The sequence below is a fragment of the Schistocerca serialis genome, chromosome 7 (assembly GCF_023864345.2).
Source record: "Schistocerca serialis cubense isolate TAMUIC-IGC-003099 chromosome 7, iqSchSeri2.2, whole genome shotgun sequence".
NCBI classification, from domain to species: Eukaryota; Metazoa; Arthropoda; class Insecta; order Orthoptera; family Acrididae; genus Schistocerca; species Schistocerca serialis.
Window position 1 is genome coordinate 408,101,860 of NC_064644.1, and position 26,835 is coordinate 408,128,694.

The window sequence follows — 26,835 nt, forward strand, 5'->3', positions numbered from 1 at the left end:
AGAATTCGTGTTAAAATTTTGCAGCTGTGACTTATTAAACTGATTGTTCGGTAATTTTCACATCTGTCAGCACCTGCTTTCTTTGGGATCGAAATTATTATATTCTACTTGAAGTCTGAGGGTATTTCACCTGTCTCATACATCTTGCTCACCAGATGGTCGAGTTTTGTCAGGACTCGCCCTCCCAAGGCCGTCAGTAGTTCTAATGGAATGTTGTCTACTCCCGGGGCCTTATTTCGACTCAGGTCTTTCAGTGCTCTGTCAAACTCTTCACGCAGTATCATATCTCCCATTTCATCTTCCTCTACATCCTCTTCCATTTCCATAATATTGTCCTCAAGTACATTGCCCTTGTATAGGCCCTCTATATACTCCCTCCACCTTTCTGATTTCCCTTCTTTGCTTAGAACTGGGTTTCCATCTGAGCTCTTGATATTCATACAAGTGGTTCTCTGTTCTCCAAAGGTCTCTTTAATTTTCCTGTAGGCAGTATCTATCTTATCCCTAGTGAGATAACCCTCTACATCCTTACATTTGTCCTCTAGCCATCATTATTAAATTAGCAAATCCAATTCAATTATTCATCTCTTTTAGATGAGATCACAACCCCAGGATATAAGCAAAACTTTGCGCCCCAGTCCATCATAGTTAAAAAGTTCTTGGTTGGTGAATAACTTTAGTCCTGTCATGTTAGGGTAAGTGCCGAATTGTGTAATTACGTAATTTGTTAAAAAATCGTCACTAACGTAATTTTATATTAAGCTATGGATTGATACCTTAAGAAGTTGAGATGTTTATCTCTGCCTTGTCATCTTTGGGAATCAGTAGTGTACTTGAAAATGGGATTATAACCCAAAACCTAGGTTTTGCAGTAACATTAATAATAAATTGTGAAAGAAGCACAGTAGCATTCTTTTACCCCTAAGACACAGATAATGGTGTCTGTGGAAAATGCCGAATTTGTTGGGAAGAAATCAACTATGGTGGCATGCAAATGGGCGAAACAATAATAAAAATAATAATAATGATGAAGATGATTATTGTTATACATTCCACAGATTACAATTTGGCCCCTGTAACTGTAACAAACACATCCCAAATGTTATCAATACTGCAATCACTGGATGGTGCACACCCCACAGTTCACATGTTGAGTTAGTGTTCTCTTGGTGCAGAGGTATGTGCCTTCCGACATTTAACAGGAAACTGGATCTAGCTGACCAGGTAACTTATTTCTGATTTTCGTAGTCCAATTATAATGTTCTCATGTCCATTAAAATAGTAATTGATAATGTGATCAATTAAAGTGGATTATAAATATGGACTGCCCATTTCATATGACCATTTTCAATTATGTGCAAAGAAATTATACTTTAAAAACTTTTTTCCCCAAGAGTAATATAATCCACAGTCAGCTAGACTTCTGATACCTATGATCTTGGATTAAGCACATTCAAAGCCTTGATATCTATGAGTGATTCCACGGTCATCTAACTGTTTCTGATTGACAGTAATACCATCAACATGTGAAAACCAGGTAAAACTCAACATTTACACGATAATCACTGTAAGCTGCCATGCAATGACAATATAGGATTTCTTATTGGCATCCAAACAAAATGTTTCCCTCTTTCTCCACATGGAAGCCAAATGAATAATTTCTCCATTCCATCACATATGTTATATACCTTTTGCATTATGTCGTGTGTCATGTACATAGCCTAAGCACAAATATTTTCACAGGAGGGGAATGCTTGTAATGTTCTGACTATCAGTGTACATCAGAACAAAAGCTAAAAGAAACTTTATTTGGAAGCATCCCTCAAAGCAGATAGGGTTGAAGCAAGTATAACTATTCAACATCAAAGTCACATCAGAAAAATGACAATTCAAGTCGATAGGATACATTGAATGCAAGTAATTTAAATCCTGGCCTATCTTCTCCTGCTATCTGCCATCATCTGGTCTCAAACTAGTCCTGTTTTACTGGACCCTTTCCTCTCCTCTCATTTGCTTTATGATTGCAGAAGAGAGAGAGAGAGAGAGAGAGAGAGAGAGAGAGAGAGAGAGAGAGAGAGGTGAGGGTGAATTAACATTTTTTAACATGTAATGTAAGCACAAAAAGTAAAATCATATGTGTATCTCTTTTAAGAAAGTTCTCAAAGAGATAACTTTGTGTAATACATTAACATACTCACCCCTTGTGCTGTAAAAATAATGGGGCTTGGAGTGGTAGCTGTGGTAAGACGGATGCCCAAGACTCAGCAGGTTGCTTTCAGAAAAAGCTGAAACACTGGAAGGACTGACTCGACTTGACACAATGGAAGGCTGCAACTTATGATGAGCTGCAGCAGGAAGACCAGTCGTATGTGCACTCGGGGTCGGTGAGATACCATACCCTGGCCCAGTAATTCCTACGTGATTCATTCCTCCTCCCAATGATACAGGCGTTGGAGTGTCATATGTGCGGACAAGCTGTTCCAAGAGAAAATACAGTTTCACTAACACAGTGTCAGCATATTTAAAAGCAGAAATGTTTGTCTAACCTATGAACCTCCATTTAACTTGGTCCTTACATCAGGTAACCTACATCGCCATCTCAGAGTTTTTGATATGTCAATAATCTATTGGTACCCAAAGATCTTGATGTTAAAATATGGTACATTTCACATCAAAATTTAGGTAGCCACCAACGAATTAACTGATCAAGGAGGCATAGTGCTTAATACACTGGACCCACATTCAGTAGAAATAGGCTTTATATTTCCCATGGGCATTCAGATTCATATTTCCCTAAACTGCTTGATGAATACTGCTGAGATTGTTCTCCCAAAAAGATCTAACAAACTCCTACCCTTGTTTTCGAATTCAGGTACACTTTGAAGTAATAGAAGAGGAAGCTGGAATAACAACTAAGAAGGTATCCCATTCCATTTTTTCTAAATGTTTCACCCAATATTATCTTGTTCTAGTCCACAGTCAACAGAAATCAGAAGCCTTTACATAAATAGTATACGTTTCTGTGCCTGCATGCTTATCTATGTGATTCAACAGTACCATAGCGAAGTAGAGGCCTCAGTTTCATTGACGAACATGAATTAACCTTTTTTCCTTTATATAAACCCTGCTCCTTTCAAATATGAGAGCAGTACCTTAAACAGTGCACCATCTGACTTGATGGACAATGCTTGAATCGATCATGTAATTTATGAAGACATTCCTCTGACCGTTTGTATTCAGTTAATAAAAAGAGTGTATCTTTTCTTAATGAACCATTCCAACATTAACCTTAAGCAATTTAAGGAAACAATGGAAAATCCAAATCTGGATGGCTGAGTGGGAAATTGAAGTGCAACCACCCTGGATGCAAGTCCAGTATGCTAACCTCAGCACCACTTCATCTAGTAGTATCAAACAATGGAAAATCAAGGAACAATAACAATATTATGATTAATGATAGACTGCTACTCACCATATAGTGGAGGTGTTGAGTCACAGATAGTTACAACAAAAATATTGTCAAACAAGTAAGATTTCAGCCAAAAAGGACTTCACTGGAATTAAAACACACACACACACACACACACACACACACACACACACAGTGTGGCTTCAGGTGCCAGAGGCTACAGTCGAGAGTGAGTGTGTGTGTGTGTGTGTGTGTGTGTGTGTGTGTGTGTGTGTGTGTTTTCGACAAATGCCTTGTTGGCCAAATGCTTGTATTGTGACAGTCTTTTTGTTGTGCCTATCTGCGACTCACCATCTCCTCTATTTGGTGAGTAGCAGCTTTCCTTTCCACAATACTGTTATATCAGATGGGAGCCATTTAATATTGAATGATGAGATAAGTATAGTTATGGGAGAATGCACATGCTGCAATGTAATTTTATCATTCCAGTGATCCAGGAGACGAAGATTTCATTCTCAATCATTTACTGATACCGTGCTGAGACCAGAATACTTCCAGGTCTTCTAAGCTCATATTCTAAAAGAAGATAGTATCCATACAAGAGCGATGCATATCACTGTTTTCGAGATGTACATGCCACTGGGTGTAAGATAAGGTGATTTGCCCGAGAACTGATCAGGAATTCAGCTCATCCTACACCCCTTGACAGCATGTGCAGTGATTCAGGCAGACTAATGGGAACTTCTGGTATAGAAAATGTAAATCAACCATTTTGTCATTGTCCTGACTTCAGCTGATAATTTGTGTACATTGTGCACAGGGATTAGAGTTGAGAAATAAATGAACAAGAGTAGCACAAGCACTTTATACTGTGAAATAGCTTCTTTTGAAAAATGCATAAACAAAATAATATTGTACACGAGGGATAAACCAGATGAGGCTGCACTGTTGTCAACAGACTGCCCTTGAAGCTGGGCACATGAAAACCCTAACCCCATCTAGTTACCCTCTAAATTACTAAAGGCAAGAGGATGGTTCCCAACGCGACGAGGCCATGGCCAACTAACTGCTCCATCCTTGTCAAACTAGTGCTACGAAGTTCTTAAATGCCTGCACATATGAATTATGTTTTTGTTCTTAAACTGTAATACCAGGATATGACCAATATTTTTGTGAAAGTGATATAGAGGTGAATAAAATTTGATGCTAAAATGTAGACTCAGCTATAAATAATTCAAAAGCGCTAACTATGAATAGATTCAAAATGAATGGAAACCACTACTGCTGCTGTTGCTGCTACTGCACTGCTTTCTTCAACTCAATCTCTTCCAACCTCTTCCCCTTTTCTCCCCACAAAACGTAAGCTGTAATTTTTTAAACTATGAATACTAAGTACACTCATCTTCATGGGCTTGAATAATATACACTGGAGATGTGCTACCTGAAAGTAAGTACTGTCCAGTCCATCTGTCCTTTGTAGAATTTAACAAATTTTTGAATGGAAATTCCCTTTCCCAATAATTTTTCTAAATGGATATTTCTGAAAATGAAACACAGCAGTAGTCCCACAACAATAAATGAAAAATTGTTACACCTTCAAGTTCTTTGAATCAGATATATCTTTTTCTGGAATACTGATAAGGGAAAGTCCCAGGTTTGGGACTGAATTTTGGAAACCATACGATTGTGTATGTTACGATTCAAGGTACCACAAGCTGCAGGCATCCATGCTAGTGGGCCCTCATTTACGAGTCATAGTCAAAAAAATTTCTTGATTGCACTTGCTGCTCTTAAGCTTTAAAAATAGCAGTGATATACAGGCTGGTGGTACAGAGTAATGGTTAATGTTCATTTGCCACCCACAAAAAGTAGTGGGTTCATATGTCATCAAGTGATTTGAAATGTTTTTATTTTTTAATCTTGATCGAAATGATTTCGATCATTATTTGTACTCAATTAATTGGTTTAAGTGCAACATTTTCTTCCTAATCCTTATTCACATAATTTTAATCAACATATTAATTTTCTTATTTGCCCTTATTTTTTCTTCCTTTCATTCTCCTTTCACTTGGAATTTTGTTCATGTGATTTTAATTATTATGTATTCAATTTAATTTCTTCTGTTTCATCATCTTGTATTTTCATTTATGTTATTTGCGTTCATTCTTGAATTCAATTTTATTTACAATCCATTCTTTCATTTACATTTTCATCTTTATTATTTTGTACATAGGGCAACAAGAAATTGTGTTTCAATTGTTTGTGTGACAATCACCATTTAAAAAAAAATGAACATTTTCTAATGAAACACACATTTTTGACACTATTGCACGGTCAATATAGATAGATTATTTTATCTTTTGTTCTTAACAAATAGATCACCCATTTTAAAAGTTTAAATATTAAGAGATACAAATAAAACTAATTAAATTCACATATATAAAAACAAAGATGAGGTGACTTGCCGAACGAAAGCGCTGGCAGGTCGATAGACACACAAACAAACACAAACATACACACAAAATTCTAGCTTTCGCAACCAACGGTTGCCTCATCAGGAAAGAGGGAAGGAGAGGGAAAGACGAAAGCATGTGGGTTTTAAGGGAGAGGGTAAGGAGTCATTCCAATCCCGGGAGTGGAAAGACTTACCTTAGGGGGAAAAAAGGACAGGTATACACTCGCACACACACACATATCCATCCACACATACAGACACAAGCAGACATATTTAAATATTTAAAAAGCTAGAATTTTGTGTGTATGTTTGTGTTTGTTTGTGTGTCTATCGACCTGCCAGCGCTTTCGTTCGGTAAGTCACCTCATCTTTGTTTATATATATATTTTTTCCCACCTGGAATGTTTCCCTCTATTATATTGAAATAATTAAATTCACATGCACACAGATTCCAAATTGAAAAAGCACGAAGAGAAGAAAACATGACAGTAAATTATGAAGTTCAAACAATGACTAAAATAGTGTAACAAAAGAACAGAAATAAAAAAGTACATTTAAACCACTAACTGTACAAAAATAATGATCAAAATCATTTTAAGATTAAAAAGTAAAAAATTTCAAAGCACCTGAGGAGATACAAACCCACAACCTTCTGCATATGAAATGAAGGGATATGTTCACCATTACATTGTACCACTAGTCTGTGCAAAGCTCGCCTTTAAAGCTCTTGAGAAATAAAACCAAATTATGAAATTTTTATGCACTTGTTACTCACAAAGGAAGGCCTATCAGGGTGAAAAGCTGCAGCGTATGACACCTAGTGCCCTGACCTACATCACCATATAGCTGGTTTCAAACATTTGATCCCATGCCTGTGACCTCTCCTTGTGAGAAATGATGGTAGAAAAAACTAGTACCACAAAACATTTTAAAAAGCACATTGTTATATGGGGAAGTCATTTACTATCCTAAGCCTGTAAGTATTTATTTTATGCATCTAAAGAAAAACACTTTACACAGGAACTACATACTTTTGAAAAGCTCAGACAAATAATACTAAAGAAGATTGCACTTGTTGCCAGGTCTTTTCTATACAAAGATTTCAACTTTCTAATGTCCAGTCCTCAATGTTATATCTCGAAAGTTCAAAACGGCAGAAGCACAGTTCCATTTCACTATGTTAAGAGGAAAAACAGAATTTTCTCTTACGCTTAGTAGCTTTGTAATCTACAGACTGAAATGTGCAAGACCACTGTGTTCAAGATTATCTCAAACATTTGTATTTGCCCTTCTTGTCCAAGTGTCCCAAAAGAAGTAACTGAATTGGTCAAGCAAACTGCACCTTATGCAGCTTTTAGAAAGAAAAGAAGAAGAAGAAGAAGAAGAAGAAGAAGAAGAAAAATAACTTCAAGACAGACATATGAGGCCCTCTTAGTTTTTTCACCCTGCAAGACAGCTAGCTGACTTACATAATACTAGAGCATCGAAAGATGAAAACAATTCTAGTTTCAAAAATGAAGTGCTAACTCAAATCAGTATAAATGAGTAAACACCAAGCACTTTACATCAAAATTTATAACGCTTGAATTTATTTTAAAATCTGTCATTAATAGGGTCTCTGTTCACAGCATTTTCATTTCACTCTTGAAGTAAGTATTGGGGAGTTCTATTTATTATAAGAAGAATTATCTCAAAACCCGTTATGTCAAATTTTAAATTTGGAAAATGTAATTATACATACATGTGCAACAGCGTGTGATGACTGCTGATGAGCATACTTTGCTCTAGGTGGAGGTATAACATGGTTGTGGTTATGGTTATGGTGTAGAGGAATGCCTCCATTTGTAGCAGCAGCAATATTAGTGGCCATCCCAAGCTGTGGTTGTATCTGTGTAGCTGCAGGTAGATTTGGTATTTCAGATGGCTCTGGGGATGTCCGGAATATCTGCAAAAAGTTAAACCTTTTATTTCTTCAGGTGGAAATTAATGATATTTTTTCACTAAATAAACTAAATAAAAGCTTGAAAAGATTAATAACAACACTTCTGTCAATAACAATGCTGCAGCCCTTGTTATTGCTGCATTACAGCAATATGAAGCAGACAGGCTCCTACCACATGAATCCAATGAGCTATAGCTACTCCACCTTGTTTGGTGGAAACTTGCAATGACCAATATTTAACACACTTTTAATATAGTTTGTTTCTTTACTTTCAAAGTATAATTTTACATCCTTTATTCTAAAAGTAAGTAAAAAAATTTTTTTTTACTGTTAGCATATTTCTTCATATTAATATCTCATTATGGCCACAGCATTTCAATACAAGATTCACGTGTAAGTAGAATACTTTCTTTAAAATAGCTTTGTGACTGGCATTACAATGAGTAGTGTGATAGGTGTCAGCCACATGTAGTTCTTCTCAAGCATCTGGTGCTCACTATGCTGTGCACTTATAGGTACAATGCACAGCCTCGTCAGGCATGGCTGGTTGTAAGCTATCAATGCTGCACTCCACCACCACAATCTGTCAGTCACAAAGTTATTTTATTTGAGTTATAGATTTCATGCATCATTTCTGACCATCGCACTACCAATTTTAAGAAGCCCACAAAAATATGATGCAACTTGTACATTAGTACCATGATTTTGTTTTCAATTCTAAAGAGTACTTCAGCAGCAGACAATATTACTTTCAGTTTCGTGAGGAATAATGTGTTAACTCTCATATGACAAACACTGATGCAGGTCTCATGCATGGAATTAATCAACATCAACAGTTGTGAATGAGATGATACAATAAGACTAGCCAAATTTGTCCATTACAGATGATAATATATTTCCATACTGAAAGCAAGCATCAGGAAATTAGCACATCTCTCTTAGTTGTAAAACTAACAAACCTTCATGAGCTATTCAGCTGTAGAGAGACATGTTCTTACTGAGAACTCAAGAGAATTACAACTCATAAAACCATTAGGATATGTTTGTACTCCATGCATATGATTTACTTTCGTGATGGAGTCTCAATAGTGTGGTGTATTGTTATTGGGGTAAAACATGGCTAAACTGTGTTAAATCAAATATGAAAAGGCAACACATGCTTCTCCATCATTTTAGAAATTTAAAACAGCAGCCCCCCAGAAAGTCATGATGACAGTCTTCTGGTGCTGCAATATTGGCCAGTAATTTATTATCTCATCAAGGAATCAACAGTGAACACAGCTGGTTATTACGTAACGTTGGGATAATTTTGAAAGGCAAGTCACAGGAAACATGCCACAATAACTCTTGAACAGGTTTCATATCATATTTGGTAACACCTGTGCAAAGTTTGTCAACAGAACATATGAGCTGTTGCAGCACTTAGGGTAGGAGATACTAAAAGTGACTCCCCCCCCCCCCAAGTTCTTTTTGAGTAACCACTTCTTTTAACTATTCCATCCAAGGCAGACTGCATTTTTAGGTGTAAGACTGCTAATATAGGTTAAAACATTATAATTTTTCATCAGCACAAATTTTTATTTATGCATTACTGGTACATGTTTTATGTTCACCACAAACTGGAAAATTAAAAGTCTTGCTACAGATGCGCAAAATCCAATATTTTCATTCACATTACTTCTACTGAGATATCAATATCTTGGTGTATCAAGGAATAAAGCTCTGGTTACCTTACTTTAAAATATTACTCATAAACTGCAATAATTTGATGCTACTAATTCTGAGTACTTCTCCAAACAACAACTTAATTAATACTTGACAGTTTGTGAAAATTCGTATTTTATTCAGATCTTCAAAATATGTACTTCAAGTTCTTGTTAGATTATTAATTTATTACTAGATTCTTTGAATGACTCCTGTTTGAAAGGCTAGGATTTACCAGCAATCATGTATAATAGTTGTGTTACAAGCAGACCATAGGAAGGGGAGAGGAAAAAGGGATATACTATGTCAATATCAAACTTTACACACCTTGTCATAGTTCTCAATCAGTATCTCAATAACGACATTAAAGAACTTTGTCTCCATGATGGCCGCAACAGTTTCCTCTTCAGGACGCAACAGTGTAGGCCCAAAACAGGTGCTCAGATTGCTCACAGTCATCCGATTTTTTTCACTTTTCTCTGCAACCCTGCATAAAGTCCATTAGACATTTAAGTTTTTAATGAGAAATCAATGTAAATTTAAGCAATGGAAATTATTATTATTTATCTTCTGGCATACAGAAGAGTCTTTGAATAACATCAACAAGCCACACAGATCTCAAGTACAATAGAACACAAATGACAATAACTATAGACAAATATCAAAGTCTTTTACACAGTCTATCACACCACTCATCCCTGTGTGGAAATCTTCAGAAGGATCCTTGTATGCACACGCAAGAGATGTTGATACAACGTAACTGCCTGTTGTCCCAGACCACAGTCACAAAATGGTGATGAAAATTTGCCCCCACTTGTGGAGTTTGTCTGCAGATGTTCCACAGCCCATTCGAATGTTGTTCACTGTAATCCAAACTGCCAAGGCTGGTCAAATCCAGGTGTTTCTTTTGGTTAAGGTACTTTGGGGGCAATGTTGTTGCCAATGGCATTTCCATTCACTTTCAGTACAAATCCTGGCTGTGATAAGAGTGGGATATCTTGATCTTAATCTTTTTCGCTTCACAGGGAATGTGTTATATGCTGTCAAATACTGGAAGGTCAGGGTATCAACAATCCGCTGGTATTCACATAGTAGTATGTGATATTAGGAAGTGGAATGTGACTCAAGATAGGTAGCCCTTATATGGAAGTAAAATTGTATTGAGTCACTAGCATGAAATCTTTAAGTTGTACGTCTATCTTTTCCACACACACACACACACACACACACACACACACACACACACAGTACTCGGTTGTTGAATATAAAAGCTCAAGAGTGTACCAGAGTACACAAGTCGAAGAGTGTCTGCGATCCCATGGTGCTCACTATAGGCCATAAGGTGTACCTTTGCCAGACTGTAGAATGTGGTTGGTGCGCGTGCCTGAGGTAGGAGATTTTTGATAACACTCTCTTCCAGTGATGACCCTTTGAGGAGTTCAAAGTCTTTCTCATTATTCCGGATGTTGGGTCCCGTCTCAAATGCCAAAAACCTGCCGAGGGAACTGAGCCATTTAGGTAAAGTTTTCAAGGAAAACGGTTACAACAACAGACAAATTTCACAAGCAGTTTCATGTAAGCCATGAAAGCAGAACACCCCTGAAGATGATATGAAGAAGATTGCATTTTTACTGTTTTGTAGCTCAGTAACAGGGAGATTAATCGGCATCTGAAAGAATATAAAATCGACACAGTCACAGGCCCCCAGCGAAGATCTTGCTACTGATGAAGCCTGAGAAAGACAATGTAGGCTTCGGAACACCGGGAACATACAAAATACTGTATGGGTGTGGGCAGTTTCAAGTCTGTCAGACTATCTGCACTAGTGAACAGCACTGTACAGAACATGAAAGACGTTTCTGCCTTCGTTATCCCGAAAAGTCAGCTGTAACAGAACATGCAATGGAAAACTGATGCCGAATTGCATTTGACGACATTATTAATAAATGGACGAATAGCTTCTGGGATACCAGAATAAATGAAGCAACAGAGATCAAATATCAGACAACACCCTCGACAGAGACAGTGGATCGCAGCTGAGTACAGTCTGGGATCCTGTGATTGGGGAGCTGAAGCAGTCGTGCCACCAAAACATTTCCATATATGGTGTGTGACTGGACACCAGTGATGTCACTGGTGGCACCACAGCTATATAAGCACAGCAGTGGCATTCACACAACAGTCAACCATTTGACAATGGCAGAGGAGATCTCTGCTGAAAGCTCATGCGCAGTTAACCACTTGATGTAGCTTGACACCCAAGAATATTTTATTAACTGACAAAGTTGATGATGAATAAATAAAGGTTCTTCAAGAAAAAACGGAAGTTCCCTTTACTTTTTGATCACACCTCATATGTTCACACACTGCACTGAAGAAAATGTAATTTTCAGCAATTGTCTACTTAGCAACTGTCTACCGAAAAAAGTTTATTTAGTGGCCTGGAAGATTGCTCAAGATGTACCTCTACTTAAATCTAACAAGAATACTAACTAATTTCACTTGTAAGCTGCTTGTGGAAAGTTCAGGAGCATCTCATCTTGACGAAATTCCAAGTTCATCAACACCTCCATTATTCCTGAGCAGGTCGGTTTCTGCCTAGATCACAGCATAGCCAACTGATCTCTACATCTTGTTAAAAGTAGGTCTGTACGGTATTCTGTGATTTGTATTCCATTATACGAATAAAGTGTGTAAGATGGTGCAGGGAAGATTCCCCTTTATGCCAATGACAATACCGATTTTCAATTTTGCTGTCAGTAAGTTCCACAAAGAGTTAATTCCTTTTCTCAACTAATGCAAATTCTGGAAGAAATAAATTAACATTATATGAAGATAGTAACTGTTCTCGAAAGAACAGATACCATTGATGACTGTGCAGCCTCGGTGGCTCAGATGGATATAGCGTCTGCCATGTAAGCAGGAGATCTCGGGTTCGAGTCCTGGTCGGGGCACACATTTTCAGCTGTCCACTTCGAGGTATAGCAACAAAACCTGTCGGCAGCTGAGAGTTTTAGTTAATTATCATTTATTCTAGAGAAGCTGCATGGTCATCAATGGTATCTGTTCTTTCGAGAACAGTTACTATCTTCATATATATAGTTAAAGGCTACCCAGCCACTGAACTTCGTCTGTGCGAATGCACACTGGTTGCTCGAACTCTTACGGGAATTGTCACCTTAGTGTGCGCGAGTAATGAGTGGATGGGCAAATATCTATTAGGTACATTACATATGTAGATTGTGGACAGCTGGGAATGTGGGTCTGATGGGAGGCGTGCAAGGCACAAGTCCCTGCAGTCGTGCTATTCATCTGTGTCCTCAGTGGCTCAGATGGATAGAGCATCTGCCATGTAAGCAGGAGATCCCGGGTTTGAGTACTGGTCGGGGCATACATTTTCAGCTGTCCCCATCGAGGTATGTCAATATCATCTGTCAGCAGCTGAGGGTTTCAATTAATTATCATTTATTAATATTATACTACCACCAGATCATTCATAATGGGTTTGTTTTATGAATGTTCTTGGTGCATTAATTCTCTATGAAAATGTGAACTTTTGGCAACATTCACCATTTTTTTCCATCAACAACCGACTGTCAAAGCAGTAGTACCCAATGTGATACAAGAATACAATGTCCCCCATGAGGTAACAACCCTCACATTGTCTTTGTTTCCGTCACAACATACAGTATGGTACATACTGTTACTGAAACAATTTCAAATAAATTAGTTGGTAAAAAAATTTGATTTTCTCACATCACGTAGCCTCATTCATCAGCTTCATTCATTAACAGTCATAGTTACTGTGATGTTTAACCACTAAGTAAACTATTGTGCATAATTCGAATGGTCTGCATTGACACCTAGAGGGTACTAAGAGTTTGCACTTGGTGCATGTTACGTCAGATATTGCTGTGTACAAAATGTAGCTAACTCAATCATCAATGGGGTTGTGCAAATTAGAATTTGTGTGAACATCTTTAACAATGACATGAGATTCACATTCAACAGTGCGTAGAGGTAGGCAATTTGAACTGAAAGACTGCATAGTAATATGCATGATACCATACACTGTGCAACAACAAAGATGATGCAAGTGATATTTCATTGTTAGTGCCACTTTAATCTCTGGCCACAGTGGGCACTACTATATCAGTTACATCTGTCTGTATAATTCCATTAGTACTTTGACACTTAGTTGCACTCCTGGTGGTGAATTCAACACTTGGGTTTTTCACAGAAAATTAATGCAACAAGTGCATAAGGAACATTCAATAGATATATTGCCTCTGCTAGCTGATGGAAAGTGGAATGCAATGACATTGCTGTTTATTTAGACCTACAGTTACAATAGAAACTTCATTTTTCAAAATATTAACATAGTTTGTAGTTAAGATTGAACTACATTCTTCAAGAACCACTATTTAATGAGACGGGGTTAGCTGTGGTAAATAAGGTGAAATTTCAACAACATAAGGAAAATATAGATTGTTATTTACCATAAGGATGACCCATTCAGTTGCAGGCAGACACAATTAAAAGACACTTACACATCAGCTTTCAGCCACATCTTTCATCAGAAACACACACACACACACACACACACACACACACACACACACACACTCTCTCTCTCTCTCTCTCTCTCTCTGTCTCTCTGTCTCTCTCTCTCTCTCTCTCTCTCTCTCTCTCTCTCTCTCTCTCTCTCTCTCTCTCTCTCTCAACCATCATCTCCAGCAGTTGCTCTGCCCAGAGATGTGCTTGTTTGTGTGAATGAATGTGTGTATGTGTCTCTCTTTCATTTTCTGATGAAGGCTGTGGCTGAAAGATAATGGGTAAGTGCCTCTTAATTGTGCCTGTCTGCAACTTAATGAGTCATCTTTTATTGTAAGCAGCGATCTATCTTTTAATTACATTGTCACTATTTCAACCTACAGTACCCACTGTTCGATTTTAAGGTGGAATGTTATTGATACATATCTGCGCCTAAGGTGGTCTTATTCGACCAGTGCAAAAAGATGACCCCATTGATTAAGTTAAAAAGAACATCCTCCACACTAAACAAAGAATTTAGGGAATAAAGCCTCTGCAAGCAATATTCCAACTGTTATACAATCATTAAAAACATCACAAAACCAGTCACTACTTCATCATTGCACAGTTAAAAGTATGATGGGGAAAGTCTAGTGATGCTTCTGCAAAATAAACAAGATATTTTGAGAATTTGTTTTACTCTGTCTCCAAAGGCAAATGGCCAACAATGGTCTCTTATTTCTTTAATGTTCAAGTTCTAACAATGATGTATAGAATATAACTCAAAACCCTGTAAAAACAAGATAGTTACCACCTCTGTTTGCCCAAATAACCAGATTTCAATATTTTTTCACTCAAGCAACACCATGAGTTCGCCACAGAGAGCGTATGGCCTATCACTACTCTATAAGCTGATGCTTCTTCTTCTTTGTCTTCTAATTTTTGACACTAAAATACTTGTTTATGCAGTATGCTGTAGTAATCTCATTGTATCTTGGATAAACAATATTTGTAATTGCTTAATGACATATGACTAAGTATTGTACTGTTCAATCACAATTAAATCATAACATATGGAAGCAGCAGAAGGTATTTGTCCTAGAAATAGAATTTTTTTAAAAATAACATGGTGTTCTAATCTCAATATTGCTCCAGTTGTATATATAATGGAACCAACAAGTGATCTCTCATTGACATTTCATCTGTGGTACCAAGACAGGAAATTTTCTTTGTATTTCCATTTCCCAAAAATTTGAGAATCTACATGAAGAATACAGCAATATCGTCTTAATCCCAACAAATGATAACATCAATTATGACATGAGTGAAACACAACAGTTTTTCTTCAACTAATACAACAGGCACGTATCACACTTTCCAAGGGTGCTTTAATCTAGCCATTGACACTAAAACACAACACATTAGATTAGATTAGATGTACTTTTTGCTCCAATAGACCAGACCAGAAGAAGGGATCGGTTGGTAGGACATGTTCTGAGGCATCAAGGGATCACCAATTTAGTATTGGAGGGCAGCGTGGAGGGTAAAAATCGTAGAGGGAGACCAAGAGATGAATACACTAAGCAGATTCAGAAGGATGTAGGTTGCAGTAGGTACTGGGAGATGAAAAAGCTTGCACAGGATAGAGTAGCATGGAGAGCTGCATCAAACCAGTCTCAGGACTGAAGACCACAACAACAACAAACAGATCCGTAGTGAGAAGATTCTCCACAATGTAGAACATGTCAGAAACACAAATATATGCAATAAGTATTTATAAGGAAAAACAAATATGCTAATGTATCTTCTACAGGTTCCAATGAAATAGTTCTCATGGATGTGGAATAAACCAAAAAATTTTCCAAGGTAATTAACTTGTCACAAAATGTGTCAATGTTCAATATACTGACAAGAGAATGGTCCAATCCAACATGTCAAAACTTACCCTAAAATTTTTACACAGGAAGAATATGTCATAAATAATTTTTGCAGTCCATATCGAGAGCTAAACTGTTGTGTATATAATTGTCACACAAATGACTTGTAGAGGAAAGACAATCAAGGCAGTGTATGATGTTGCATTACAACTTCCATCAATTGGGACTTTAATTTGTTGACATGAAATATTTTATAACAATCCCTGCAGCACAGTTCTTATGACAATTTTTGAATAATGTATATTTTATTAAGAAAGAAACAGATCCTTGTTTGTTCCATGTAGTCATCACAAAAATGTGCATTGTCTATTGGATGATGGGAATAAATACTGTATTTTCCTCACACCAGGCACAATGATAAAAGAGAAATAAATGGATTCAAGCACTTCATGGTAATTACTAGTCTCATTTAGACAAAATTGGGATGGAGTACGAAATGGTCATGGCCTTTGTTCTGCATACCGTGCAGTGTACCAGGCATACTTTATCAAATTCATAAAATGTTGTGAGGCAAACCAACAATTTAGTAACAACTTAAGTTTAACAATATTGTTTCACTGATAAACCTGAAATGATAAAAAGCTACCAGAAATTATACTGTCTGACAGTTTATCAAAAAATGCTTTACAGAGATAAAAATTTTTTTTATCGAGAGTCTGATTCACGCTATTAGTTCCTGGTGGAATTCAAATTATGTTAACAGTCTTTTTATCATCCTCTTAATGACAGAGGTGTTGTGATGCAAAGACCAAGAGTCCAACAAACACAATGAATTATTTTCTCCCATTTTTACATGTGTTTCTACATTGATTAAAAGAACCATTGTTGTATATATGATATGATGTAGTATTCCCCAACTGCAAAGTGTCCATGCCTTTTATCGCTCGAAATGAAAAAGTGCCATTTGCACACAGTTCTTACTAGAATTCTGACTGATTGGCTTTATACGCAGCTTTTAGGGGATAACAAAAACCTTCATGTTAGCTACAAATTTCTCTACAGTATTACCTATTAATGACATCTCCTCTGCACATTTATTCGAAGTAAACTTCATAATTTTGTATTTTCCTTTTCCATATAATTTCCTAAATCTACTTAAGCAGGTCAAAGAAGCCTGGAAATCAGTAACATTCATCTCACTTGTGATTAAGAGTCTGGATGTGGTGATGCATCCACACTGAAATGAACATTGGCCATTCTCATCTTAATTATATATTTTTATCCTGCAGCCACTATGAATCAAGACCAATGGGAAAACGCCTGCAGGAATTGGCAAAATGCCGCGAGTAATGAGGATAATGGGCAAGGGGCACTACATCAGTAGTGCGTGGCTAAGTTGAGAATTTGGGTCTGTTGGGAGGCATGCTAGGGTAGTCTTTGCAGTTGCAATGACCACTATGTTCAGATGGCACAGTGGTTAACACATCTGATCCATGCAAAAAAAATTCAGGGGAAGTTTTGACATGTTGAACTGGACCATTTCCCTGTGAGGCGTGCTTCTGACAATTCTTAGATTATTGTAGCCGAGTATAATCAAATAGAAAAATTATTTTACAGAACTTATTAACAATGATTGCACTATTGCACTGAATTTGTATGTAAGTCAGTTTGTACTAACATTATTTGGCAATACTCTTAACATATACACATCAAACTTCATTAGGAGTTAAACTTTTTATAGCTGCTCGCAAGTTACTCAAAATGTTTTTCCGTATCAATGGACGCTTTTCTGGACCGAAGTAAGTAAATTTAAATCTTTGTGAAGATAATTCTTATTAGTAATAATGACTCCATGAACTGAACTTTTGGTTTTAAAAGGAGATATATTTTAATGACAAATTTCATTAAGGAATAAATACATTGAGAAACAGTAGTTAATACCCCTAATTCCTTAACGGGCCTCTGAAGGATATTCCTGAGTTCGCACCACACACAATTGTTATTATACAGTTTTGGTCCCATAAAACTTTAGCTTGGATTGATGAGTAATGCCGTATGAAATTATGGAACGAAAGTGTGTGTAGTATTCCAGCATTTTTATTTTTACATCATCCATGTCTGATGACATTCACATTGCAAATAGAGCTTTGCTGAGGCACTTCAACAGCCCAGTAGTATGCTCCTCCTAGTTGAATTTATTATCACACTGCAATCGCAATAATTTAACACATGCAACTTTGTCTATCTGCTTCTCATCATATTTTAGTTCAGGTGTAGCCCTATACAGGGGAAACTCTGTTACAGGTTCTGAACTGCACGCAGTGTGTTTTTTTTTTTTTAAGTTTAGTGACAAACAATTGGCTAGGAACCATTTATTAATGCCCATGAAAATTTCATTAACCAAACTTTCTAAGACAATACTTGTTTGGCTATTTTCTGCTATGTTTGCATCACCTGCAAACAAAATAAACTGGTCATCTGGTAATGTTATAGATGAAAGGTCATTAATACATACAAAAAAAGTAAGGGGCTCCAAGATGCAACCTTGTGAGCCACCACATACAATTAGTTCCCAGTTCTTCTACATAGCTGTTCTTAGTGACATGTATTGACAGTTTCTTGTAGCATCATTTGAGCAGACAGAGGTTTAGTCTGTAGTGGTTGTAATTGGTAGTAGCAGAGAGAAGATAATGGTGCCTGATAGCTTAATACATGTCTTTTTCTTAATGACATCCTTGTTTCCTGTCCTGAGATATAGGATGTGAATCATCTTGCAACATTTCCTGTTACATAATTATTTTATAATTTACTTAAAAGGATATCATGATTTACACAGTCAGGTGCCTTTCACAGATCACAAAATATACCAGCATCCTGTAACTTATTGTCCAATGAATTAAGTACATTCTTGCTATATGTGTAGATAGGCTTCTCAGTATCAGAACCCTTGAGAAATCTGAACTGTGACTCTGACAATATCTTATTTTCTGTCAAATGATTGATAAGCTGATGACCTAATACTTTTATAAAATTTTGAAGAATGCTGGCAAAAGTGAAATTGGATGGAAATTTGGCAGTATTTCTGTATCTCCTTTCTTAAACAATGGTTTAACATCAACATATTTTAACCATTCAGGTAATGTTCCACTGATAAACGACATGTTACACAGGTAAGTTAACATGTTAGTAAACTCCGAAGCATTCTATGGAATTAACTTTGTTTGTATTTTATCATAACCACTATATTCTTTTTTTGATTTTACAGATTCTATGGTGGACATTCCTTCTACTAGTGTAGTGAGGGTCATATTCATACTACTGAAGTTAATCACAAATAATGGTCTGGGGTATTCCGTGGCATCATCTACTGAAGCTGACAACCTCACCTTTTCAGTAATAGTTATGAAATAAATGAAAACATTTTGTAACATAGTCCATATCTGTTACCAACATAATCTTTACTCTTAATGCTATCTGCTCCTCTTCGTGTCTGTTTCTACCAGTCTCATCCTTCACTGTGTTGCTTATTGTTTTTGTTTTGCTATCTGAAGTGATAATCTTTTTCTCGTTATGCATTTGCTTTGATGTCCTTATTACGATGTTTAATATTTTACAGTATGTCTTGCAATGAGCTGTCCCATCAACATCAGAAATGTTTTTGACTGATAAATACAGTTTGCTTTCTGTTTCACAAGATATCTTTATTCCTTTAATAATCCATTGCTTCCTTGCAGACTTTGGTCTAGTCTGGGTTTTTTTTGTGGGAAAACAGTAAACAAATAAGGTACGGACTTTGTTAATAAAAGTTTGTATTTTTTGTCCATACCATGAGCACTGTATACATTACTCCACTTCATGTCTCTGAGGAGTGTCCTCAAATAAATATTTGGGTTACTGAACGAAGCAGGTGAAAGGCAGTTAGTACTCGACCTCTGTGGAAATAATCTGGTTTATAGGAATTGTTAATTACACTGTTCCACCATGTCCCACAGATTTTCTGTTTCGTTCAAGGTAGGTGGCTCCGCAGGCCAGTCAAGCTGTAATAGGGTGGAGGAGTGCTCAGAAAATCAGTCACACATTCTTCTAGCCCAATGAACTCTGCTGCTGTCATCTTTATGTGCCTGTGTGAGAAAAGACCTCTTATGAGGTGACCAACTCCACATGCTCATTGCATGCCGTTCCTGTTACAATGTTCTCTTGCTAACAGGTTGGAATGGATCTTCATTCACTGCCTGCAGCAATTCTTGTCATGTTTGGAAGAGATTTTTAATTCACAAGCTGTGATACGTGTCAGACATTTCACACCATATGGTCACAGGCATGGCGAAACATGATTGCCTCTTCTTGCCTTTGTCATGTCCTTAAATTTGCCCATGTTTATTTACAAAGTCTGCTTGAAACATAAACATCTCATTGATTGTTACTGCACTGTGCTCACATACAGGCAGTCAGGCAGTGTACAAGCAGTCGAGTACATGACTCAATAACTGCGGCATCCATAAAGGCATAATGATTCACGTGTGTGTGTGTGTGTGTGTGTGTGTGTGTGTGTGTGTGTGTGTGAGAGAGAGAGAGAGAGAGAGAGAGAGAGAGAGAGAGAGCGCATGTGAGCTCTGGGGTGACTAATTCTTTTATCCATTGAGCTTTTGCACAAGTCTCGTCTCGTCTCGCTAAAATCAAGGACATCCTATGTCCGGAGATGGGGGAGGCTAAGCAGCAGTGCTGCTATTCCTCCTTTATCAGCTCTGTTGTCATATGTGGCCTCTCGTTGGAATGGGCCTCTGGCTACCCCGCTGTGTTTAAACTAGCGAAGTAGTTGATGGCTGCTAGGTCTTCTGGGGCAGACTGACGCCTGCCGGTGCGCCACTCTTCCTTCATCCACTTCTCTGTGGCCTGGTAGATGTTCTCCCAGTCCGAAGGGGTGAAGATGGGGCGGCTGTTCAGCAATATCAGCTCCTTCCTCGTCACCGCCTCGCGCAACATGCCACGCATGTGGTGAAGGTCACACGGTTCATGAGGGAGTGGTGGTTTCGCATGCGCCGGCGTGAAGGGGTATGGGTTGTCCCCGTGAGGGTATGTCCCGTCCTTCAGCGACGCCACGATCTTCTTCAGGAATGGCTGCACACTCCGCTCGTCTGGGAGCGGGAGGGGCAGCCCTTCGTCGATTTCCGCTTCTTCAGCTTGCGAAGAAGCGGTCGGCATCTCTTCCTTGGTTGATTCTTCTGCGTCTGTCACCAGGGAAGAAGACAGCGCAGGCGTCCCGACGTCGATTTCCATGCGAGACGCCGCTTGCATTACTGCAGGAGGCGAGTCTGTGGACGTCTGGGTGGCGGCGTCTACCCCCACTGGCTGCCTCACAGGGGTGGCAGGAGCAGGGACAGGCGGCGCCTTCTTCAGAAGCCACAGCTCCTCCCGCAGCTGTTGAAGCTGTCGGTGGACAGCCATGAGTTCATACTTCGTTACGGCCCTTTCGGCCGCAATGGCTGCTTGTAAGTCGGCCAGCGCTTGGTCAGTGGCCGCTTCGACGCGGCACGAGGCACGCCCCTCGCCGGAGCGGGGAGGCAGTGCGGCCGACTTGGCGGCAGGCGCCTCAGAACGTGGTGTGGTGTGCTGCCGACGAAATTCCTTGCGGTAGCTGCAGCTACGCGATTTGGTGGCGTGAGGACCACCGAAGTTTGCGCATCTGCTGGCTGCTCCGCGTGGTTTGGGGCAGTTACGGGTGTCGTGTGCCGCCGCGCATTTTAAACACGTGACTGCGTTCCGACAGACACCCGCCACATGCCCCAACTGCTGGCACTTGTAGCACTGGACACGTTCCAGTGACCGCTGCTTGCACTTCGGCTTCTGCTGTCGTCTGCGGCCGCGGGCACTCCCCAAAGCATTGATGAAGAGATCCAGCACGGCTGCCAACTTGTTGCCCTTGCGTCCTGCCATGACTTGTGGTTGGAACAAAGGCGTGCGCGAGCAATGGTAACGATGTGAGCCGTAGCGAGTCGAGCAGCGGAGTACATGCGTGGGTGCATGCGCGTGCGTTTTGCACAAGTAAAAAAAATGTTATTTCCTTTCCCCCCTACTGTGCAATTTTAAAGGGCAGAAGTGCATTAAGTTAAAAAAAAAAAAAACGACTATGAGATACTTTGTAAATGAGCTACACCACCCTAGCATACACAGCTGCATCATGGTTGAATATTCAAGGGAAAAAGCTTATGACCAAGGTAACAGTGTTTTTTCTTTCACAAGCAAAGTTCTGACACTGCATACATCGACATTAGCCATACATTTGTGTTTGAACACAAAATAACATCACAAGCACTTACTTTTTCAGGTGCCTGACAAGCATGTTGAGCATGTCAAAGTTCATTTGTGGTAGTCGATGAACCAGTGTATGTACATCATTCACTCTTTGACTTTTTGTTTCTTGTTCTGAAATACAGGAAAAAATAATTTGTACAAATCAATGAAAAGTGAGATAGAAGAGTGAAGATGAAAGTTTCTTTTGTCTAAGATAGGGAGCAGAAGGTAAAAAAGTTATAGATACCTGAGAAAATGGAAAAAACAGGAAGCAAATACACTATCATTATTTTACATTGAAAGTATCAATTTTGTAATTTTAATGTTAGAATTATTAACTACTAACCATGACTTAAAAATCAAAACAGTTATGCTCAGGAATGTGTAACCATATAGTACTGCTAAAATAGTTTATAAAAGTATAAACATGTATATTCTAGAAGCTATATTTACCAACCAGCAGCAAGAAAACACACATATAAAGGTATATGAGTTTGCAAGCTTTTGGAGCAAGTGGCTCCTCCTGCTGGGAGAAGGGTTGAACAGAAGCAAGAGGGGAAGAAGGAAAAGGACTGGTGAGGTTTAGAGAAAGGGGTAGAGTTCGGAAAAGATGCTCGCAACCTTGGGTCAGGGGAGATTTCCCAGGCGAGATGAGAAGGAAAGACTAATTGTAGGGGACCACACTGGCTTTTTTTTTTTTCCCTTCACCCATCTTCCTTCCCCTTCGACCCTTCTGCCAGAAGGAGGAGCCACTGGCTCTGAGAGCTTGCAAACTTAAAATACCGTTATATGTGTGTTCTCCTTTCACCTCTTGGTGAATAGAATTTTCATCTATACTTTTACATTATATTTTCAAAAATTGATTGCTTTCCTACAAGCTATGTTGTTTGTTTAATGACTGCATCCAAATATATAAACAGTTTTGCATCAGTACAATAATACTAATAAAGAAAAACTTACATCAGCAGACACAAAGCAACACCCTATGAAAAGAGTCCGCAACATGCAGAATTAAAATTTGTCAACTCACTCATCCCAGTACAGTAATGACTCTTCCCACACTTAAGTTAAAGTTTTGACTTATGAAATTTCTTCTAAAAAACCCTTTCTACACATTAAAGGAATGTTGTAGTTAAATACAGAATATGAAATGTTCTGTGGAAGAAAAACACCAAACGCAATAGTAGCAAAGCACTTATGCATAATTTTAAGAGATGTTAATCAATGACTTACTCAGAAGAATGAATAATTTTGTTATGCATCAACTTTTGCCATTTCATGTACACAATGAATCATTCGATGTTGAATGAAATGTTTTTTATTATTATGTGCAAATACAAATATATTTCTAGTTTTTCCCAATAAACTGTACATCAGCAATGAACAGTTTCTATCTCAAAAAATCATGAAAGAACGGTATGAACAACAGTGGTTACATAAGTAAATAATACGAAGTCAATATAGGGTGTACATATATTCTCTATTTCACTTTTTATTAGTTCATAGCGATATTAACACACCCTCTGCAAACACTCATTTATTGTTTTCTCTTACTGTTTTCTGAAAATCTTTCTCTAAAAAATCTGTGGCACGTAACTGGGGGTGCCCAACAAGTTTCGGTTCGATTTACCCACAATAAACAGAAAACAAATCAACAAAAAAGATTCATTTCTCAGTAATGTCAGGAGGATACCTATCCTCTTATTTGAAGAAAGTGATATGAACACCTACTTGTCGCTTTCGTGACACTATACAAACTATATCTCACATCTTGATTTCATTCTGGGGCTACTGTCAAGCACGAGTAGTATGCAGTATGTATGTGTGTGGTTTACATTTATCTAATTTTTGTTGTATATTAAGATTAAAACATAAAAATCCAGTTATGAAAATGGCCAGCATGAGGCCATATTTTCATGAAGAAAATGTCTCTTATTTGTAAATATACTGACGTGTTTGACACTGTGGTGTGTTACAATGAATATGACCCATCTAACATGAAAAAAAATTAAAGACTCTTGACTGCTTTAACAACATTTCTTAATACATTACAGATTTTCTGCAATGAGTTGTACTGCAGACATCTAAGGGGCACATCGTTTGAGACAGAAGCATAGCAGATGGTAATAAGTTGTTTTTTGAAAAAGCTTAATTTCATTTGGCAGTACTAACTTCTCTATCATAATTTAGATCACAAATAACTTATATCTCGCAAAACTTTTTCTCTTATTACCCCCCTTTCTTCTTTGCTAAGAGTTTTACACCTTCATAAACACTCGTGCTTTCTTTTCTTACTCCCAGAGTTTAATTTTTTGGTCTATATGAGCAACCATGATGTGTTAATACATTGTTTATAAAATCAACCCCACAAATTGATTTGCTATTATGTAGAAGTAATTTCTAGCAAACGCGATTCTGATATTTTATTCATACAATGTGATCAGTATTAATCAAATCATAAAATTTAATTCCATTTCTTCTTTCTTTCAGAGCATAATTTCAGTAAAAAAACTGTTAAGATAATTAAGCATCACTTACTCGCAGCAGCAACAAAAGCGTTATGGTGACGGAATGTCATCAATGGTTCTGGTAGGTTGCGAAGATAAGTCTTGAGGGCACTAGTGATAGTTTTACTCTCCCATTCAGATTCATCATCCAGTGCCTGTAGTCTTTCAGGTTTTCTCTTGTCTAAGCACATCTGCAATAACTTCGTTACCTTCGAGTTGAGGCCCACCATACGGTACAGACCTGTTTCCTCCAAACCTAAAAGATATTAAGTAATAAATGCATCAGTTACTCTGTTTTGGTGTTCATCTTTCTCAGCAGCTATTATTATTATTATTATTATTATTATTATTACAAGCCTACTGCAAATAGAAAAAAAATTATTTTGGCAGATAAATTTCACTTCTGTTAATAAAGTAACCTCAATGATCACACTGCTAACATTACCAGCACATAATAGATTCTTTTCTCGTGATAACTATATATTTAAAAACAATATTGCTAATAGATGATGTATTTTAAAAATTTTCTACACTGTTTGGCTTCTTTTTCCATGTTCAGATTACAACTGGTTTCTCCTTTCATTATCAAGATACACTAGACCTGAATTTACTCAGCGTACAGCACAGGTACAATTTCTTCTAGTTTTCTGACGACCACTTTGATGAAACAAAACTCCTGAATGTACACAGGGCAAATTTAACTCTAGCTTGTTGTAAGAAGCTGAAAATTAACTAAAATCCCACAACAACAATTATGTAAAATATGTAATTCACTAGATAAACTATGTCTTCTGTCTATAATAATCTACAGAACAAAATTATTATGTAGTTATTTATAGCACAAACTCTGAGCATACTTTGTTAATCAAAGTGAAACATGTCTGGTTAAACAGGTTGTCAATTTGCAGTATGTTTATGAGAAATAATAATAATAATAATAATAATAATAATAATAATAATAATAATAATGAACATAAGTTATTCTTTTTTAAGCGCACAAAAAGCATAAATATCATTTGAAGATATTCAAAGGGCCATTTAACAACTTTCTAAATAATTTATTAGGCATTAAATGTCACCTGTGCATCGAGAATGAATGCCAAAACTTTCCAAGATGTGGAGCATAATAATATTATATTATTGACCTCAAAAAGTTTTCTTTAAATTTTGTTACTGCTTTCAATATCCAGCACTCATATACATGTGGAGCTGTTCTCTGCTCTTTTTATTAAATATTAGGTCAGCCTATGAAGATTTCATAAAATATTTACATCAACAATTTAAATACCATTTGTACGAGTGTCATCCCTTATCCAGCTGCCCCTATTTTGGCAGCCGCTGGGTAAAAGTCCATCTCACGTCTTAAATATTTTAAATATGAGAATAATTTTTATAGAAACTGAGAAGCTAGATATTAACCCTCTGACTGCTGTGAAGAAGTTAACTTGTCACACTCAATCGCTCCCCAGGTGCTGAGAATGTGTTTAAATGAGGCTCCTGTGTTTTCCTGAAATGCTACCGATGTGTTTAAATGTTCTGTTCTGCTGAACTCTCACTGCTGGGGCCAAGTTACTTCCATATCTCAGAGGATAAAAAAGTTTTGAGTATTTGCCATACAACTTATGTGCCTCTTTGCGTGCTATCATTTGCAAAATATCTTGTTTCTACATCTTAACAGTTTATGAAATATGATGACTGTTATAGCCACATAGTTCCCAATGTACAGAGCCACAAATGGACACATTGCACTTGGCCATCCATCAGATATAAAAAACAATAACTCGAGAATGGGATATTGACAGAAGATTACAGATCATCCAGCTTGGCTTTAGGTAACACCTCCTACTACTGGACAAACTCCTGGATTCCAGCAACTGTTAGTTCTGACAGATTTAGGACAACAGACCTTCATCTTAGAAGTTATATGCACAGCCAAATCTGATTGTAGTCCCAATAAGAAATTTGGTACACCATGGCACCTGACTCTAAATGTTGTAGATACTCACTCACTAATCCAGGCCTGCATGTTCAAACATTATCGTAAATCAGATTGAATCTAGCATCATGAAAAGGATGCACAAAATCATATCTACAGGCTTCAGCCACCACAAACAGAA

General features: G+C 37.6%; 1 protein-coding gene across 2 annotated transcripts in view; it reads right to left on the reverse strand.

The window, feature by feature from the left end:
• LOC126412342 (rho GTPase-activating protein 10) overlaps positions 1 to 26,835 on the reverse strand; it is a 571,369-nt gene that overhangs the window by 25,568 nt on the left and 518,966 nt on the right. For both annotated transcript variants that reach the window (XM_050081890.1, XM_050081891.1), the window contains 5 exons: positions 24,750 to 24,974; positions 22,238 to 22,343; positions 9,838 to 9,997; positions 7,606 to 7,809; positions 2,199 to 2,475 (listed from right to left, as the gene is read on the reverse strand). In XM_050081890.1, coding sequence (XP_049937847.1) covers positions 2,199 to 2,475; positions 7,606 to 7,809; positions 9,838 to 9,997; positions 22,238 to 22,343; positions 24,750 to 24,974 — 972 coding nt within the window. The remainder of the gene's footprint in view (positions 1 to 2,198; positions 2,476 to 7,605; positions 7,810 to 9,837; positions 9,998 to 22,237; positions 22,344 to 24,749; positions 24,975 to 26,835) is intronic.